Here is a 21,691-nt window from a genome sequence, read left to right as displayed (position 1 = left end):
CGGTTTTACACGTGTATATCTAGTTTTGCCAAACATGGTATTCGGTTTCACGTATCCGCGGCTTTTAATTTGTACAGACTGACCAGAAACTTCAATGGCTTCCGCACCAAGATTTCTTTGCAGGTGAGTTGTAAAGACATCCTAAACCAATTTTCAGCTTCCAGATTACCATAGCGGTGTGTCTTTTGGTGACATTTTCTGTATGTTACGTCAAATTTATTATCAAACACGTTGTAACACGTTTTTGTGTTTAGGGAAGGAACATGAGACTTCGCACACAACATTCGTCTTGTCTACTGCGGTATTTTCCAGGAACAATGCTGTAGGCTACGCCTACTTCCTGATTTCCTGTCAGAAACACAGACATCCCAACATCCGCGCGTGTGGGGGGACTGCCCAGGCAGGCGATTTCCGCCCTTACCTGCGCTGTGCACCTCACATTCGCTGCATGATAATCAAGAATGAGAGGAAGGCTGCGGACAGCTTGAAGATTCTGACACAAGAACCTCACCAGTTCGTGCGCGACTCCTGTTACGTAATTATGTTAAATATGGTTGACTTTGTGCCAGTGGGACAGCAGACAGTGGCACCAGTCCAAACAGCCTCTGCTACTCCAATTCGGACGTCTTCCAAAACATCATTCACTTCAGGAGACACCAGTGGAGGATTCAGGATGAATATTCCATAGGATATTATGGGACGAAATGACCGAGTCACCAGAAACAAACTCTGTAAGCCCAACTCATACATCAATATTATCAAATTCTGTATCAGTCGACATTTTTCAGATTTGTTTTGGAGGAATATGCAGAACGTACTAAAACAAATACCTAGGCCTACAGAGCTCCTGTTGGTAAAAACTAAACAATATATGCTAGAGAATTTGAGAATGACAGACAATGGCATGAAGTCTGACAAAGAATCTAAACTGGATTGAACTGGCTGAAGACAGGCCAAACTGTTGACTTTTGTGAACTCGGTAATGAACCCTAAGGTTCTTTAAAAGCAGAGGATTTTCTAATAAGCGAGAATATTCGCAGTTCCCAGCCACAAAAACGTCGGAAACGAAATTTTACACTGAGAGTGATTTCATGCGAAGAGGCAAGACATCTTCGCATGAAATCCGCCACTGAATGATCACCGCCACACTACGACTGCATCGCGGATAGCCCAAGCAATTGTCCCAAATGACCCGCTCACTAAATCAACATTATGGGGTCAGCATCAAAGAGCAGAAAAGGCGTAGGGCGGTCCGCAAGTGGAGGCTGCAGCAGAGAAAATAAAGATTTACATGTCGACCCGTTTCCTTCACAAGCAGCTACACACTGCGTCCGGTTAATCTTTTTAAACTGAAACTGTTGTCATACCAGGACGCGAAACTTGTTCTTTCACGTCGAGAGAAGAGTACAAACTGTGGGTGGGTGAAGACAGGGTGCTGGGGATGATGCGGATGATGCGGAAATAACAGAGAAACTCTGGAAACATTTTCACATTGAGAAGCTTTATGAAGATTCCCGTCTTCTGGGCTGTTGCGCTGTGTATTCTGGTCGATGTTTACCAACGTTTCAGAGGTCATACTGCCTCCGTCATCACAGGTCTCATTTTCACACTGGGAAAACGTAGGATACTTTCAATATAAGCACATAAATTATCGACAATTTCAGATCACAGACAATCTATTTCAAGGTACCATACCGTCACCAGACAGACTAAGGAAAATCTGAAATAGGATAGTCAGCAACTCGTTGGAGATTCGAATACGAGCATAAAACGTTAATGCTGCTCCAGGACACTCGGTCATAAACTGAGAACTAATAGCAGCTTATCTTGAAGTGCCGCACAGTGGCTTAGATAATTGTATAAAAATCGATTCTGAAACTCCTTCAATCCATCCGCGCCTATAAAGTACGAAAAAAAAACTAGTCAGAACCATTCAATCTTGATTGCTGGTGGCCTTAAAAAGAATTAAAGATCAAAATATACAAAATTCTGTAAATTTAAATGTTGTTTTATGTCTGTGCGAAAATATTCCTGTCACCCTAAGACATGTAGGAAACGAAGATGTTTGAGTTCTGTGAAAAATAACTGGACCTAAGACGAATTAACTAAAGTAGAAAATAAAGAAGGTATGTGATGAACACATTAATCTATTGATGATAACTGGTTAAATGTAAAAGACTGAGACGAGCTTGTGACATGTACAGGGAAACAGAGAACATACAGTTGGTGCTGGTCTTCTGGGTTGTGACGCTGTGTGGACTTGTGGATAGGCCCAATGTAGATACCGAAGTTTCAAAGGAACATACTGCCTCCAAATCCATCTCACTGCTGTGAGAACCTCAAATATCATACAGTAAATTCATAGCTAGGAAAAGTCATCTGTTTACTAGGCATTGTTGCGTTACATTACTGCCGTCAACAATCCGCTAGGAAAAGTCATCTGTTTACTAGGCATTGTAGCGTTACATTAATGCCGTCAACAATCCGCTTTCGTAACAGGATGGATGACATTTCATTACATTACATTACAGAGACGTAAATATAATTTAAATACAGAGACGCATTTACGTCAAATTCTCCGGAACCGTGGTTCCACTGTCAACTTTTTCGTTCACGAAATTGCAATTTTTTCTTCGTGCCTCTTCTCATTATTTTTAAATTTATTTCCTTCTTATAGAGAACACTTTTGATATTAATTATAACATAGGGTAATTCTCTTTGTAATATTTTCAATTACCAACAATGTAAATATCCAACTAGAATGGTCAGCTTTTATATGAACTACTTGCGTGTCTGTCAATGTAAGTAAATGTTTTGACGCGAATACGTCTTTAAAATCAGACCGACATATCGGGTACCAGGACGGAAACGGCGATGTAACGTTTGCAGGGTGATCCATTCCGACACTATAACTTCGTAATTAATAACACGATTGAAATAAATGTGGTCTCGTTCGATCGGGTATACGACTACGATGCGAGCATGACCTCGAGATGGTGCCGCGCATACGCGAGGCGCGGGTGGGGGCCCGCGGCGACTGGCGGCCATTTTTGGCGTGGGCGAAAATTTCCGGGCAGTATATATCGCGACTCCTATGTGCTAGCGCGCTGATTTTGATGCCAAACGAAAGATCTCGTCTAGATCTGTCGATTTCAGCCATAAACGTGAACTTTGCAATATATTTGTTGGTGACAAATCAACAATAAATCGTGAAAAATTTAAACTTTCTGATGTCGGCCCATACTCACCGACAAGCCCAGAGGAAATACAAGCAACGCATCTCATCTGAAAGGGCGTCTAATCAGCCATCGATCAGTACCGCCATGTCCGTGGCGGAACGAGTGAGACGGCTTCGGGAACGTCGGAAAGTCGACGCGGCGCGCGAGTTTTGTGTCTTACTTCTCTTACCATAGACCAATGATAAACAAAATTGTCATCGATTACTAGCTAAGACTCTGTATATTTGTTATGCTAAATAAAAGCCATGTATCCATTTCGTTACTTTCATTTCATTCCCATATCCCAAAGAAAATATTACCCGCTCACGCAGACGTATTCACGTAAAACCCACGGCCGTGTCCCCGACAGCCACACCCCGATTTTTTGATTTTATAAATTACTTCTTCTTCTGGCATAACAATTAAAATTATTACGTCATAGTTTTCGTTGACATTGTTGTATTTCTTTAGTATGTATTGCCGTCAACAATCAGCTTTTCGTAGTCTGAAGAGAAGTCAGCTGTGAATAGCTTGTAGAAGAAGTGCGTCTTAGAGAAAGTACTTTTGTGCTATTGTGTTACTGAAGAATAGTGCCTTACATTCTCTGAATTTTGTTATTAATTCGATTGTTTATTGCTGGTGGACATCTAGTTCCCTTCCCTTGAACGAAGGAATAGGTAAAGGCTTTTTCTTATTTTATTGTTATTATTATTTATCAACATATTTGCATGTGTTTGAAGATTTCTGTCTTCTGGGTTGTTGCGCTGTGTAGTCTGGTCGATGTTAACCAACGTTTCAGAGGTCATACTGCCTCCGTCATCAGGGCGATTCATCGATCAGACTACACAGCGCAACAACCCAGAAGACAGAAATCTTCATACTCACAGCTGTGAAAACCTCAAATCTTACTTACATGTGTTTGTTAATACTTACGAACACTTGCAAGAAAATGAAGCTAGTTTCTTTCTTTCTAACACAATTTCAAATTATGTTAGACTGACTTTTGTTATGTACGGCAAAAATTGATTGCAATTGAATATTCCAGTAAACAATTAGAAATTCGAATGCTTAAAACAACAAGGCATGTTTAGTAGCCGAAAATCTTGATGAAACAGTTAGAACCCTTAAGAGTCTGGTGGTAAGTATGTGTACCACCTGCTTTCACGATTAATAACCCTGCATTGTGTATTTGTGGGTTTCTCCTTTACCTTCTTCTTTTTCTTCTTCTATGGCCGTATTCGGTCCATGGCCTCCTCAATTCTCCTCTGAGGAGGCCATGGAAACTAATTGTTGTCATCTGTTTATTCGGCATTGTTGTGTTACATTACTGCCGTCAACAATCCGCTTTCGTTATTGCTGAAAGAGCTGAGCTGTGAATCGCTTGTATAAGAAGTGCTTCGTAGAGTAGATAATATTGTGCTGTTAAAAACGTTTTAGAATATCACAAGTACTTATCTTACATAAGAATTATTAAGAAATCTGTGATACTGCCCTCAACTCTCTCCATTTTAGTTTTGATTAAATTAATCATTGTGGGTGGCCATCGTGGTCTCTTACAATTGAACAAAGTTTGAGGTAAGGGATTCCTATTTATTATTAATGTTAATTACATTTAATGATTTCATCTGCATTTGTGAACTCGTGTAAGAGAATTAGGCTTTTCTTCTTTTGACGTAAATATTGACATAAATACGTCTATACGGAAGGGTTATTCGGCAAAAACAGCTTTAGGAAAACGTGTAAGATCCTTATCAACAATGTGTAAATATGGACCGACAACAATGGTCAGCTTGCGTGCATTGTTATGTTAGATAAGAAACGTCATCTGTTTATTCGGCATTGTTGTGTTTCATTACTGCCATCAAGAATCCGATTTCGTTATTGCTGAAAGAGCTCTGCTGTGAATCGCTTGTAGAAGAAGTGCTTCGTAGAGTAGATAATATTGTGCTGTTAAAAACGTTTCAGAATACCACAGGTGCTTATATTACATAAGAATTATTAAGAAATCTGTGATACTGCCCTTCACCCTCTCCATTTTAGTTTTGATTAAATTGGTCATTGTGGGTGGACATCGTGGTCTCTTACAATTGAACAAAGTTTGGGGTAAGGGATAAAGGCGCATCGCACTTCACGCTACTGCTGCGTTTGTGCGTTGCGTCATACTATGTAGAGATAACAAGATGGATGACATTGAAGCTAAAAGAGTCCGTAATGCAGAATATATGAGGCAGTACAGAAAACGTAAAAAAATTAGAGGTATTAAATAATGAGGTCCCGCGCCGTAGCCACGCGGTCTGAGACAGAATTTAATGTAATTAATTCTTAACAGTCATTGCTTGTAAAACAGATTTGTTTTGCTGTGAGAGGGTGAATATCTGTTAATTTTACATAATTGCATTTTAGGGGAGGGGGTGACATTGTATCAAAACACTGCATCCCTACCAGCTTGAAATTCATGAAACTGTAACCTTAAGTAATCTAAGAAAAAAATATCATATATTATTGACTGCAACCGACAAGGAGGAACATAACATCATTCTGTGAAGTTTGCAAGCAAAACATTACAGTTAGTGGGCAAGTAGGTGGTACATTAGATTAGTGTTCAGGACGTTTGTACTTTCTCTGATCAACAGAAAAAGTCTGAATGTCATGTGAGTTGAAGCATCAATAGAAGACAGCCATCTTTGGAAAATAACAGTGTGGCTGCACAACATGTTTATATGTGAGAATAGAAACTGATAACTCATTGCAATTTCACCTCTGAAATTTGTATGATGGCATGATGGAAAGACTTCTACTAGTATTACGAATGGAACCCTAAATTACTAAATTGCGCTATGTCATTAGTGAATGCTTTAACACTTGCACTAATGAAAGAAGTAACAACAAAACGTTTTCTTCAGGGTATTTGTAATACTTAGCTATACTTTAAACAGCAGAAGTCTGTTCAAATTCAAATAGTAGTTGCAATTCTAATATACCAAAATATAATGTTTAAATTAAATTTTCATAAATAGCTGTGTTGACATCAAGGTAAATGCATTTAAAAGACATTGTGTGAAATAATAAAAATTTCAATAGGTTGTTGAAGAATTAAGTCATGTTTTACTGTATTGGATAAAGTTGCCTTTTTCTTTCTTATAGATGACAATGGATGAGAAGTATGTGGAGAGCATTTGGGCTTTATTAAGAAATGCAATACAGGAAATACAGAAGAAGAACAACTCAGGTCTAAATTTTGAGGAATTGTATAGAAATGCACATACTATGATTCTTCATAAGCATGGTGAACGTCTGTATAAAGGTTTGAAGGAGGTTGTGACGCAACACTTAGAGTTAAAGGTGAGATGCTTCATAAGTGTTTATGCTCGTAATATGACTGACATCACTGTATATAAATTTGCAGCCATGTTACACAGTGATAACAATGTCCTGTTGATTGTATCCAGTAAGGAAATGTGTAGAGATGGCCAAAAGTCATGATTACTTGTTGTAGAAAGCATAACAAGTGTAGGGGTTTAGTATGCAAACATTTTTGTTACAAAGGAACATATGATATCAGTGCACGTTATAGAATTATCAAATGTCACACCACTCGCCATAGCACACAGCCACATAACCAGTTGCTATAGTTACCATCATTATCAACACATAATCACATTCATCACCAATTGAACTGCTAGGCCTGTTGGATCTTTACTGGTTTAATAGTGTAGAAGATACAATGAATTTATCCCTTCTAACTCAGAAACAGTGTGCTTTGTGTTATTTAAAAAAAGACCACATCTAGTTGTCACACATGGTCAGATCAGGACTTCAAGGAGGCCAGATGAGAGGGCCACATTATCCAATCCACAGTGGAAATCTGCTGTTCAGGAAAGTGTGCATGCTAGCAGCATAATGGCTGGTGTCCCATCTTGTTGCAAACCTACACTGGTTAGAAGACCCACATAATCAAGTTCTGGAATTAGTCGGACAGACAATAGTTTCTGATAACTTTCACCAGTCACAGTAAAAGACATCAGGAAAGAAGTATGGTTTAGTAATCAGTTCACTGGTAACTCGTCTCATTATAAAAGGAGGTGAATGCTATGCTACTTGTTCAAAGAGATGTGGATTTTGTTTACCCCAGATATTAACATCTTGAGACCCTGTGCTGAGATATACCACTCATTCATCAGTGAGCATATTGTTGTGGCAGGATGCCAAGGTTGGGAAGGTATACAATAAAACTGCACATGCCTGTTGCCACACATTCATGTCATTATCATTGTGGGTTAATACTTGTGTTAGGCGTCATTCCTCATCAGATGTCTCATGGAGGTTCTCAAAATCTGGAAATCTACATATTATTTCTTAATGGATTTTCTGGACGATTGAAGTACTGACACCTCCAAATGAGCACTTACATCTGCTATTCTTATCTTCCACTTAATTTCACATTTAACACAAAACCAGTTAGGGATATTTTTCTAAAATTTACATAAATTGGTCTCAGATCTGCTTTATTAAAACACAAGACAAAGTTCTTTTTATTATTGTGACCCCACACACAATGCTCCTTGATGGTGAATGGACTTGTATTTACCATGGACAATATTAGAACATGTTAAAACATAATAGAAGGTCATTACTTCTGTGTAAAACGTGTTTGTTATAGCACACTCATAAAAGGAAAATCCTCTGCAGATCTGAAATCTGGACTACTACAGCATGTCATGCGACACTCTTCTGCCTCCTACTTCCAACAGTTTCTTGCCCACTCATCATATTCACCTGATGATGCACATATCCATCATCATATAGAGTGTCTTTATTTTTTTCATCATGGTGAACATTTTATTTTGTCTTGTAGACCATGTTATCATGACTTATGGCCATCCCTGTACAAACAGATTTTTTGTATTAGAGAATTACTAACACAAAGATCATTGTGATCTTCCATTGGTACTTTATATTGCAAATTAACTTGTAATGTGACTTAAGTTGGGCCAAGCTCATGAGTAAATGAAAGTAACAAAGTAGTTTTATTTTTTTATTATTTCATTGATGATGGTACAAGTCTATGCACTTCCAAACTTCAAAAATTCCTTGGTATTTATGCTATTTTAAACATGTCTTGTGCAAATGTAATGTTTAAAATTATGTGCTTGTAGTACTCTGCCCAGTAAATTAGTTAAATACAGTGTCTCAAAAAGATGTACACATACATTCAGTGAATGAAATAAAGTAATTTTAATAACCTACACTATTACATATGTCATCATTGTCACTTAGTGAATTAGCGAATCTAGTGTAGGTGTTTAAAATGACCACCGTTAGCTTCATGCTGGGATGGCTGTGCAAGATTATTCAATTTCTTACCAGAGCTCTTGAAGTGTTTCTGACTTTGTGCTGTACATCACACCCTTCAAGTAACCCCACAAGAACAAGTCAGGTGGGATTTGATCTGGTGATCAAGGGAGTACTAAACAAATTCTATGCATCTTCTCCATTGGTTGGGAATTGTGTTGTCAAGACAGGCCCTGACATCGTGATGGTAATGTGAGGATGCCCTGTCTTGTTGATATCACATGTCCTCATCTCCAGGTGGCTTGTGAATGGATGGAACAATGGATTCTTGAATGTGTATACATCTTTTTGGGACATCAGTTTTAGGCAACATGACATTCAGTTCATACTCTATTAGATCATAAATGAAATTAAGATTTTTAGATAAGGGTCTCCAGGTTTGACCTTCAGCAAAGACCCTGCATAATTTTGGTGCATGTAATTGGCTAAATTCTGACTTGGTATCTAAGACATCTTGGATTTGGATATTGGAACCATTTGATACTCTGGTGATTTGCACTATAGGTGGGAAAATTATTATCTCTGAATGTAGTGATTCATAGATGCAAGGATAACATTAAAATGGATCTTAGAGAATAAGGTAAGATTGGTTGTTATCATATTAACATAGGGAACTCTTGAGAATGCAAGTGTTGTACATACTTATGATGAAAATAAAAAACATAACTTCTTTATATAATGTACATTTGTTGTTTTTACTTAATTTAGGTTAGGGACGATGTCCTGAAGGCTTTACATAACAACTTTCTCCAGACATTAAACCAAGCATGGAATGACCACCAGACATCCATGGTGATGATCCGTGACATATTAATGTACATGGATCATATATATGTTCAACAGAATGACGTACCAAATGTCTATAACCTTGGGCTCACCGCTTTCAAGGATCAGGTAAGTAATGTGTTTTAGAGATAAAAAGAATTGTGTCATGTGCTGGGATATAAGGTTGCTTTCATTGTTGATCATGGTTTTATGGGTTGTGACACCAGAAGACCACAGTTGAAAACATTGTTGCAATGATATCAATTTCTTGTGAAAAATTACCATAAATATCACAAAAACTATTAAACTCCAGTAATGAAGGCTTAATATAAAGGTGGTTAATAAATCACTTGGAGATGTGGCAGATGTCAGGTACTCAGGCACTTTCTACAGGGATAGGTACAATTGGATGGTGTAGAAAGCATAACATAAGAGTAGAGGTTTAGTATATAAACATTTTTATTACAAAGGAACATGACAGTGTCATCAATACGTATCTTCACTCTGACAAATTGTTTATTATGCCGCATAGACCATCCAGTTGCAACATATGGCCATCGCTGTAAAACCCTAAAGATAGTTATGTTTCCTGGGTATGAAAATTCATAGCTGATCCTACGAGAAAATGTAGATCGAGGATATCTGAGAACAAAGTGCAGAAGAGAGCTTTATAATTCTTCATCATATTGCATGGGCTATTAAGATTAAGGGGTTTGAGATGGGACCTATAGCTCAAATTAAATGTATATAAAATTTTATTTGGTAAACCTCAAAGGGAGAAACTGCTTGGGAGACCTGAGCATAATTTGAGAAATAAATTACATTGGAACTTAGGTAAATTTATTTTATGAAACATTTTTTCTTGAATTATATGCACTATCTAGAAGAAATAATGTAGGAAACAGGTTTGCCATTGTTTTATTCTTACTACTACAAATACTTTGTAACCTGGAGGAACATAATTTATATTAACTTAGATGTCTTTAACAGCTGACTGTGGATGGTTAACTTTCAGGTGGTTCGATATGGCTGCATCAGAGATCATCTTCGTGAAACATTGTTAGACATGGTGATGAGGGAGAGGAAAGGTGAGGTGGTGGACAGAATTGCCATTAAAAATGCCTGTCAAATGCTCATGGTTCTGGGGATCAACAGTAGAACGGTTTATGAAGAGGACTTTGAGAGACCATTCCTTCAACAGTCTGCAGAATTCTACAGAGTAAGATGATGGAAACTTGGTAGAATACATTGCAAGTAGAGGAAGTATGATTCATTGTGGTAAAATACAGTATGAGTAAGAAAGTGGAAATTACTCATCTCCTCTTAATTGTCCTTTCTGTTAATGGTACTTTTGTAAATGATGAAGTAATGGGAGATGGCTATTTGTGAATACTGTTTTATAAGTACTTATGGGAAGCTGTTCTGTCAGAACATGACCTCTGACCTTGCCAAATGGTGCCAGTGATCTAATTTGTGTAGGCTCAGTGACCTGTGTGGGGTGTCTGGAACTTCTCTTGCTGGATGATATCATCACATGGATTCCCAATTCAGGGATTTTCATTTCACTTCCACATATAAAAAACATATGTAGGTCTTCGTAGAAAGTATCTGTTATTGTCGTCCACTCTTAACCAAGATTGTATTAAAAAACTAGTGTGTGTCAAACCTGTATATGACTCTGCCAGCAAAACCACCTTCTGTTTACATTTTATTAGAATATTTCTAATTTTAGCTTGTGTTATTGCTTAATCATTCTTCCTTTCTGATGTTTGTGTCTTCAGAATTTTTATGTACATAATTTTCTTCTTCAGTTAGAAAGCCAGAAGTTCCTTGCAGAAAACAGTGCATCTGTGTACATTAACAAAGTAGAAGCTTGGATAAATGAAGAAGCAGAGAGAGCTAAACATTATCTAGATGTATCAACAGAACCACGGATTGTAGAGGTTGTCGAAGAACTAAAAAAGAAACATATGAAAACGATTGTGGAGGTATGTGTGGTTTAATTACTTATAGGTTTATGGTAAAAATTCTGCAGAGCACCAATTTGAAGCAAATTTTTATTTTTTGATGGAGAACTCTGGTGTTGTCCACATGCTGAAAAATCAGAAGACTGAAGACCTAGCATGTATGTACAAGCTATTTAGTAGAGTAGCAGAAGGTCTTAAAACAATGGCTGATTGTGTAAGTCAGTACCTGAGAGAGCAGGGCAAAGCTCTTGTTCAAGAAGAAGAGGGAGTAACAAATGCTCGTACTACATCCGGTTCGCCCTCTATTGACATAGTCTGGAAATTTTCTGATCGCACCTCGTAGATGGTGCCAACAGACTTTCTGAACAAAGACACGGACAGTACACCGCCCCTAAATCAACTACGTCCACTGAAAGTAACCACAATCAGGAATGGGAAACAAAAATTTAAAAAATGAAACTTGTGCTAAGATGAAGACGAGCAGAAAGAGTTTTTGGGGCGATCTAAGGAACGAAAAGTGGACGCGGTGCGAACCTTTGAGGACGCACAATTTCAAAATGCGTTCATTTTATGCACTTCGTAAAAATAATTCATACAGACGAGCAAAAATTGATAAAATCGTTCGGCGTAGCTGTACAGTAACGAAGACCGAGTGAGAGCCTTTAAGAATTCCCATAAGTTAAGGGTCGACACGGCAAGTGGCTAACAGGTTTATGCAGAATCCTGGGGCTCCCAGAAAAATATCCCAATGAAAGCACATTTATATTAGAACGATACATCCAAAAGCTTTTTCTGTCCCCAAGCAATTATTTATCGTCTGTATCTTACACCAGAAGGGTGAGTGTATATTTGGAGCACGTGGCTTAGTCATCATTGCTGCCAAGGAATAGGTTATGGAAACGAACTAATGTAAAAGCCCGTTGAAATTCAGCGTAGAACGGATAATTTCCTTTCTTAATCTCTCATCCTCCTTAATTCCTGTCTTCCTATTCCTTAATCATGTATCGGTTAATGCGGCAACAATACAACAAAATTATTGTAGACTCCGTCTACTACTCTCCTTAAGATCGATTTTAATATTATCTTTCCATCTAAGCTTGTGATTCCTGGGTGGTCTCTTCCATTCAAAGTTTTTCAAACAAAATTGTGGATGCAAATTTTATAGTCGCCATGTGTGTGCTATCATCTCATACTTATTGATTTTATCATCCTAATAATACATTACATTGCGTAGTCATAATTATCCCTTAAATTTATAAAATTATATATATCAAATAAAATTTCGAACTAACGTTGTTACCTTCATAATGGAACTTCATGCAAAATCCACTTCTTAATGAACTGATAAAAGAAGACGTAAACTTTAAATAAAGGAAAGGTTATACTGAACCCATATACAGGAAAATTAAATTTCGTTTACAGCTTTTCGTACGGACTGCGAATACCAGGTTTAATCAAAATCTGTTTACTACTTTCAGGCATAAAACGTGAGTACGGACAGAAGTATTTACACAGACCGGCTATTTGTTATGCCACTGAATTACTTTGAGAAAGAACGCACATGATTCTACACTTAGAGATGGATGTCACATGCGACTGTCTTACACAAGACACGGAATATCATTAGCCATCGATGATGTACATGGGCATGTAAGCTATAAACTTTGCAGGAAACATAGTAATGACTCATTTTTACTGTTTCAGCTGAAAAACAAAAATAAACATTGAGTAATTATTCAAAGGCGTGGTTGTGGTACTATACTATGTTATGTTACATAACTTATTAGCACCATGTGCCAAAACTACTGATCAGATCGTGCCTTAATGATCGGACAGAAAGCTCAGCCGATATAACATATATATATTCATGGCAACAGGCGACTTAAAATCTACAGAAGGGCACAAAGCGAATTTAAACGAATTTGAAAGTTCCGGGCAGTTGGCAGATATCGTTGACCAGTTTTTGCTATGTTTGTTCCTGGATTATAACACATTACTGTGTTGCGCTATCAACTGAAGAGTTCAGTTAAATGAGTTTATGATAATTTTCAGTGGACTGTAAAACCAATGGAAGGCACGTGTCGTCGATTATTTCAAGGTTATATCCCGAAATTTATCTGGAAGGACTGGACAGATGCTCCATCAATGAGACAATGCATGATCAGTATCCTGAGCCAGATGAATTCCATCCTCATTGCACTACTTTTTCACATAAATTTAAATAATATCCTCCTATCTGTGCCGGGGTCTCCTTCCACGTTTTCCGACTAAAATTTTGTACGTTTTTCTCATTTCCTCCTTCTGTCCATCTTATTCCTGTTTGTTTAATTACTCTGTCTGACAATATTAGATAAAGTGTACAAATTGTAAAGTTTCTCATTGCGTAATTTTCTTCAGTCATTTGCTATTTCATCTTTCCTACGTCACAGTATTCTCCTAGAACCTCGTTACCTAATTTCCTTAATTTATCTGAAATATTAGGAGGTTCTCACGGGGGTGAGGATGTTTATTGTGATCTTAAGACCAACAAAATATGCAAAATTATAAAAGAAACTTTCAGAAAAAAAATCTTGCGAATCTCATAAGTGCTCTCCACAGATGTGAAAGAAAGAAAATGGAAGGAAGAAATGGTTTCTGAGTCTCCATTATCTAAGTACCGGAGCTCTTTGGAGATGGCTCTGGTCTTCAGGCTAATTCAGTCACATTCTTTTTTATTTACGGTTACTGGTGCTTCGTTAATAAGAAAATAAACACCCTCCCCTTTTATGCTTTGTACATCACGCATGCCCAGTAAAATGGAAGGTGAGTCAGGACTCCCTGTAATTTTAATTAAATGTGAGGCTCACCACTTGTTTAAAGGACAGTAGAATAATATTTCTGTGGAATTTAGAAAATTTGTGATGGCAAGCGTTAAATTAATATTAACTCAAGACAATTTATTATTCTATTTATATATCGCGTTGTTTTTTCGTATTCTAAGTATGAATTCCATGCGAAAGCTACATTTACGGAGCAGCGACGTAGGAGAGAAATTTTAATTTTAACAGAGATATTACAAATTCCTTCGTCATCACGCCCACATTGTAATTCGGTATTACATAATTATTACCCATCCCTTACACGTGTACCAATCCTATGAAACACGAAGCTCATCTAAATATTATTTTAAAAAGTAGTTCCTACATCAAAATACAACGCGTCTCCATTAAATAGTTCAATCTGTTAGCGTTGTTTAAGGAAATAATCGTTGCTGATTCTGAGAATCATATGAAACTCGTAATGCACTCTAGGGAAAATGCAGTTACTGAAAATTAAATCACTTGCAGACTGTGCACTTGCTTCGAAGGGTTAAATGCAGTCGCCTTTGGCGTAATGTCAAAAGGGTGATTGTCCACAGCAGGTTTTCCTTTCCGCTAGAACTGCTCTAGCTAGAGTAAGTTTAAATTTCACAGAATTAATTCAGGAATGTAGTCTACACATTATTGAGAGTGCTCTAGCTAGGTAATATCAAACCCATCTAGGATTTTTCTACTGTACACTAGTTGACACTGTCTCTGGCTCTATTTGAGCAAACAAACAGAGTTCATATAATAGCTAGGTTTGACTGTCCGTCCGTACATTCCATTGAACTCATTAAAGTAATCTCTGGCAATCAGTGCGTCATTTGATTGCACAAAGCTTCAAATCATATAACATTTTACTTATTTCTGGGATTTATGGTTTGTTTATGTGTAACAAGAAATTAAATTCTTAAATACTAACAAGATCAAAACGTCAAAGGGGTGTAGGAAACAAGACAAGACGGATAAATACAACGTTCTTAAATATTTCAGTAACTCTTCAGTTTCTTAATAATTTTCCGTAAACCCCCTAAAGTTCTTGAAATACACTTTCTGCATCACATTTTTTTTATTTTTATACACGTGTGTAGTAATTAAAAAGTTCCGATGTTGCTGCCATCTTCAGTCTAGAAGCGATAAGATGTGTTATATATGACAGGGAGTGGACTGCGAGGATAAGAAGAAGAACGCCCCTGTAAACGGGCACAGAAGAGTAGAGACCCTTATCAGAACAACTTTTCTCCTATTACACAGAATCTGAAGTAAGATGAAACAACGAAAACTTCTTATTGATGAGCATGAAAACCTGAAATAATATAGCAACAGAGTCGCATCTTTATGTTTGCGTTGATTAGAACTCACTTTTGCCTCGAAACTGAAACACTAGGTACGCTGCACTAATTAAAAGTAAGACAGGTAATCTCCAAACCAAAAACCGCACAATGAAAACTTACATCTATTACGTATATGTTGATGCATTGTATATTTCCCATGTTTCGAAGGGACCTACAGCTACCTTCTTCAGAGCATCTTTACCGCTGTAAAGATCTCAAAACTCGTCCATTCGGACAAGCTTCATCGACGTTGCAACGGACACCGAGACTCCTTGGGTACATAAATGTAAAACAGCAAATCACGAACTCTTGCCAGGTTTTGCGGTATGGTCTCACATTTGGACGCTTATTTGTTACATTATCTTTTACTGATATTTGGTCCTGCTCGTGTCTAGCACTTTAACAAATGTCAGAGATCACTGGGGTATGTTCTTACAAACTGCAATATCAAATATCGAGTTTTTCACTAGGTACAAAAATAAAATCTTCCTGAGCATGCCAGATTGAATGAAAAGTAAATTGTGAAGTGTTAAGTTTGCAAGTCACGGAGGGCAGAAATTCTAAGAAAACACAAAATATTGGATCATAAAGTTCAGAGTTACTCACTAGTATAAATCAGAGGCTGGAAGCTCTACAAATCTTCATGCCAGGACAGACACTTTTTCTGGCTCAGTCGCAACTTCATCTTTTGGACACATGGAGCAACTCACATCATTCCATGAAACTTACTGTGGCCTATATAGCATTTCTAATATTCATCTTCTAACTATGGGTACGCTCGGCTTGTTATACAGCTCGGTCAAGAAGGTGGCTGGTTACGGAATCGATTCCCGACAGAGGCAGAATTACACAACCAAATAATATATTATAACTATTTTCCTTACTAATATTTAGCATATGTTGTTCTTTGTAATGAATACACGCACACGGTACAGAATGGTGTGTAGACAGACAAATGCATCGACCGTTGTCAAAGTATCTATCGACCTTTCCTAGATTTGGGGCTGCTTTCACCTTTTCTTATAAACTCGCAGAACGTAAGGTTATAAATGAAGACGATTTGTTAAAATGCCATAACAGGATTTTAATATATTTAGACCTACACAATACATATATTTACTATCAGATATATTTACTATCAGATATATTTGATATTGCGTCCCAGATGTTGACTTCACTTCTTCATTAAGGTAAACAATTGATCACAGCGAAACGTAACTGACAAACAGTGACAACGTTAACAAAGCGTATTTTCTGATAACAGGCAACTATTTTATATCTTACAGAGTGACACAATATTAAAAAAGTACGTAAGCCACACAAAGAAGGGCGGGCCCCAGGTTGAGTGCCACAGATGGAAACATCGCGGTTTATTTAACGTAACTGCCATATAGTGTCGAATGATAACATAATTAATGGATAAAAATTAGAAAGGATATGGAAGTAAGCTATCATGACCCGATTTAAGGTACTAACCCGATATTTGCCTGGAGATACTGAGGAAAACCTCAGTCAGGATAGCTGGTGTCCAGGAGGACTGTTAACAACTCAACCGCGACGTTTGGTCTTCAGATGGGGCGTGAACACTTATATTTCGGTAGCATCCGCCGATTAACATACCTTTCTGTGGCAACACACATCGGGAGTTGTAACTGCGCGTAGCTCTGAAAGGAAGTGGGGCCCATGTACCCAAGTTGTTTCTGTGCTTTGCTAAATATAAGAGTGGTAGCAGTTGCAACCAGCGGAAACAAAACAGTGTGGATTTTGCGCTGCGGCATTAGCTGGTCGGTAACCTTGAAGTCGGACACTTCCTATTGTACAGGTAAAGTCTGAAGTTCGATGTACTCCTTCAGCCTTATGTTTACATTAATCAAATTGCTATTCCCTTCACGGTCTGTGCACATGACAATACAGTGAGCTGGCCATACCAACCGAAACTCTGCCGCCAAGATAACGCAATACGGTAATACGATCGTTGACAGTAAGTTTTGCAGAACAAAAGAAAATACAAAAAAATTACTTCCTTCGTTGTTATACGTAGTTCAAATAAAAATTATTTGATACCGGTGACTGATCCTTGGGTTATTTACCGACGATTTTCAACTACATAGGTTATGCAGCACAGATTTACAATTGTAATTTGTGAATGCCAAATTTGAAAAGATGGGCAGCGTGTTTGGAATTCCACTATTGTGGTATCTGAGGCACTTACGGCGAGCCGCGGTCTTTTGCTCAAAGAAAACCAATGGATGTTTCGTATATAAATGTCAGCACCCGATTTGAGACACAGATACTCATAAAGCGAAGAAAGAAGGTGAAAAATTATACAGATTTTTAGTAACGAATCCTGGTGGGAAGGACAACAGAACTGCTTTTTGTGACTTTTGTTTCCACAAACATATGAAGCATCAACCTGATTAAGTAAATCACGTGTCTTTGTCTCTACTACAGAATTATACAATGAATAGACCTCAGTCTGCAATTATTTAGTTATTTTTACTTTTATGCTCTTCATTTAATTACTTTGTTATTGCTCAGACTATATAGCGTAGAGGGTCCGCAGTGGCCGCGCGGTCTGAGGCGTGGGCCTTGTGCCGCTTGGTAGCTGGGATCGTGGGTTCGAATCCCATTCAAGCCATGTATGTCTGTCCGCGTTTTTCTGTGTTGTGCTGTCCTGTGTAGGTAGAGGCCTTACGACGGGCCGATCCCTCGTCCAAGGAATCCTACCGAATGTCTATAGATGAAGCCAACGAAAAGTTTGGACCCGCAGTGATCAGCCACTTGAAGAACGGGTCGTTCCCAGTATCCCCAGTATATAGCGTAGAATGATAGGATTATTAATGAGTAATTAATCGCAAAAACACAGAAGGTAGCAGTTACAGGCTAATCTAAAGTAGCAGTCTATCTGCCAATTTGTCTGGAGTACCGGAAGGAGAACACGAAAACTTCAGTAGGGGCAGCCACTCTCCGAAACGAGATTTGAACCAAGGACATCCAGAATAAGAAGCAAGATTGCTAACCACTCGTTTGCGATGATCGGTTTGTTCCAAAAACTTTCCACATAGCATTGTGTGTTCCTTGAGCACTCCTAACATTATTACTAAGGTGGTCAATGAAAAATTCCCTACCTTTATGGAACCAGTTTTCACGAAAGTCCGTTACTGAACTACTTTAATTTAATCTACTTTTTAAAGCCATATCTTCCTAAAAATTCGTTCTAATATGATCCTTACATACAAGCCCACATCTTCCAAGATGTCTTTGTCGTAGAATTTTGAATCAAGATTCAAGGTACATTCTCATTCTTACCCTATATTGAATCTACATCTTCTCTCTTAATTCAATCTTGGTAACAAAATTAGGAAGAGAGTGCAAATTACGATGCACTTCAGGGTGTGATCTTTTATCGTCCTTTGGTACTTAATCTCGCCTAAGTTTTTAAATCCTGTTCAGAATTTTGTTCTGAAACACCATTATTCTACACAGAGTCATCAGCCGAGTAACACATACACAGTTCCATCTCCAACACTGGCTTTAAAAATAAACATCAACTTGAACTTCCAGGGGTCACATAGGAATTCTAACAACTAAACAGGGGCTATTTATTTTTGTAACTGGTTCAATTAAGTGCGATCACTATGAAGACCAGGCCCAGGTGTGTTTCTGCACTTTGGAATCCGGTTTCAATATTTATGAACGTTCTATTTCAGTAATGCCGTCGTCAAAGCATCTTGCTGCTTAGCACACTAAACACGGGCCCTCACGTACACACCTATCATGTACGTAACGTACGCATGCGCAGATCTTCACACATTATGCAAGTATGTAACGCGCATGTGTAGAGTTATCGGCAAATTATTTGGCGCGTGAGAGACCGTTACGAGCGGCTAGTAGCGATCGAGGCGAATTCTCTGTCACTGAAAACATTTGTTGAAGCTTTCGGTTCAAGAAAGCAGTTCAAGTTGTGCAATGATTCCTTGGTATGTGTTACGACCTGTTTGTGTTTTAAGATTTCGTTCTGTTGAAGAGAGAGATATATTTATTCGACTTGTTCACCGCTTGAGGACAGCTGCGTTTTGAATGACTAGTAGAATCGCTACCAATTTCCTCGAACTGTGACGTCACCCACGCCAAGTTGTTTGCTTACATCTATACATACATACACACCGAGAAAGTGTTAATGACAGTAACACACTAAAATGGCATTCAAGTAAAAAAACGGATTAAGCCGATCACAGTCTCTGCGTACACAGGTGTGGGCCCTGACAGCTCGAATACGAATATGGTGGGTTCGAACCCCACTCCACGCATGGATGGGTGTACGCGTTTTTATGTGTTCCTCACAGCCCAATCGGTCCAATGAGTCCTGTCAAATGCAGAGAAAGATTAAGAAGCCTGATAGAAATTCTCCAGTGCGCCACAGCAACTGTGTAGCATAGCAGCTAGTAATAAAAACGGAATAATTCTGGAATGATTCCTACAATTGTAATCTGTTTACCTTTCCGTCTCCTATCTAAATGACTGAATATAAACGAAGACATGTATCTAGAGTCGTTTCTTCTACAACGCGATTGTTGCGTTTCTGGTAAACACCGCTGCATCGAAACCATTAGTTCAATTGGAATTAAAGGGTTAGGGGTAGAGAATTCGGATGGAGTCACACCATCGTGTGCATTATTTTCTATTAAAACCACAGCGAATTCATTCTATGGTCTACTAATATGCACCATACAGAGCTGCACTGTTAACCCCCATAGAAATTTTGAGTTATCTGACAGTGTCGCTGGTAATGAAAAGAATTTGCTATTAGTGTTTTCGTAGCCAAGTCAAACAATTGAAACCCTTTTCAGACATGCGTTTATGGTTTACTTCTCTGAATTTCTTTATTAGCTTTATTTTGATCACGTTATATTCAACACGCACCCCCGTTATGGATACAGCTTTTTCTGTAAATCAATCGCGGTATAGCCAATTCGCGTTATTAAAACACGCGTTTTTGGAGAAATTACTATTATTTTATATAGAGCAGTGGAAGCGATGTGTCGCCTAATAAAAGAAAAAATGGATGGGCGGGATATTTAGCACGCATTGAGTGATTATAAATGCATACACTTTACTTGGAAAACCTGCAAGAAAGAGACGACTTGGAAGGCCTGGCCGTAGATGTGAAGATAACATTAAGAAGGATGTTAAAGCCATCTGGTTGTACAGCGTGGACTGGAATTGACTGATTCAGATATTGCTATGAACACAGTAATGAATCTCAGCACCGTCTTCTCACTGTCATCATCATCATCATCTTATCATCACTTATTAAAGTGTACCTAATACCTCCTCCTACTAATAGTACCACACCTCCGTGTCCGCTTCAAGTCACGGCGTTTGCCAATTTCGGCGACTTAAAAATTGCTTGCCTTTCCTTACGCTTGAGTAATCTTTTCGACCTTTACCTTCAAGTATAAATGCCATCGTAACCACGTCATAACCATCTTTTTATTACATGTTCCTTTCTTACAAGTACTACTACCAAGCGCAGTTCGCAAATACATGCATCGCTAATTCCTTGTCCTACAAGTAACCAAAGTTTATTTAGACAACCTTCAGTTCTGCATGTATTGAATATTTATATTTAGACTGCTGGGTACGTAATTTCTTCCTTTACGATTTCCTTATTTATTTCCATTACGTAGGCTACTTTATCTAATGCTTTAAAGCCATTAATACTGCCGTCCTTGAAGCAAATATGGCTTCAAACCAAGAGAATTATAGTCCTTGTCGCCCTCCTCAGACTGCGAGTCATAATTTGCTTGGAGCCAGATCTTACAGAGTGGTGTACACTTGCACCCGGTTCGAATCTCGGCAAGATCAAGGCTATCCTGACTACAACTATTTAGTCTCGAAAAGCGAACGCCGAATTGTTCTTGAAACAAGCCACGATTTCCTCCTCCCAAATCCTGACCTCAACATTCATGACCTTCCCATCTCGTCTGCTGTTATAGGAAATAACCTCTTAGTTGAAAAATCGCGCAAGAATCGATAGATTTTTTAACTGAACAAGTTATAATAAGCGTCTAATAATAGCACTATTCCGACTAACTGGGAGAGACCAAAAGGCGTAAAAGGAAACGGTCGTGGCTTATTTTAAAAAAATCTCAGCATTTGCCGGCAGAGACTGATAGAATCCGGCATGAGTCTCGAGCCCACAACTTCAGAAT

The 21,691-nt window shown here is 38.2% G+C and overlaps 2 protein-coding genes across 7 annotated transcripts in view; one reads left to right on the top strand and one right to left on the bottom strand.

Moving 5' to 3' along the window:
* The window catches only part of Pka-C3 (Protein kinase, cAMP-dependent, catalytic subunit 3), a 145,572-nt gene that overhangs the window by 22,263 nt on the left and 101,618 nt on the right, over positions 1-21,691 (bottom strand). The window lies entirely within an intron of this gene.
* LOC110836825 (cullin-3-B) lies at positions 3,734-13,677 on the top strand. Of its 3 annotated transcripts, none has more exons than XM_087349224.1 (6): positions 3,734-3,895; positions 6,363-6,560; positions 9,279-9,464; positions 10,351-10,554; positions 11,147-11,323; positions 12,781-13,677. In XM_087349224.1, exons 2-6 carry the CDS (start codon positions 6,363-6,365, stop codon positions 12,784-12,786), a joined length of 771 nt encoding a protein of 256 aa, XP_087205350.1. In that variant the 5' UTR covers positions 3,734-3,895; the 3' UTR covers positions 12,787-13,677. The 3 variants fall into 3 exon arrangements, with proteins under 3 accessions (XP_087205350.1, XP_087205355.1, XP_087205361.1); XM_087349229.1 differs by lacking the exon at positions 3,734-3,895 and adding an exon at positions 4,572-4,793; XM_087349235.1 differs by lacking the exon at positions 3,734-3,895 and adding an exon at positions 5,089-5,193.

The sequence above is a fragment of the Zootermopsis nevadensis genome, unplaced genomic scaffold (assembly GCF_977971745.1).
Source record: "Zootermopsis nevadensis isolate Lab colony 2312 unplaced genomic scaffold, Znev_1.0 Znev_ptg000002l, whole genome shotgun sequence".
In the NCBI taxonomy this organism is placed as follows: domain Eukaryota; kingdom Metazoa; phylum Arthropoda; class Insecta; order Blattodea; family Termopsidae; genus Zootermopsis; species Zootermopsis nevadensis.
The sequence above is the reverse complement of the archived record's forward strand: the minus strand, read 5'-3'. Positions and strand labels throughout refer to the sequence as shown.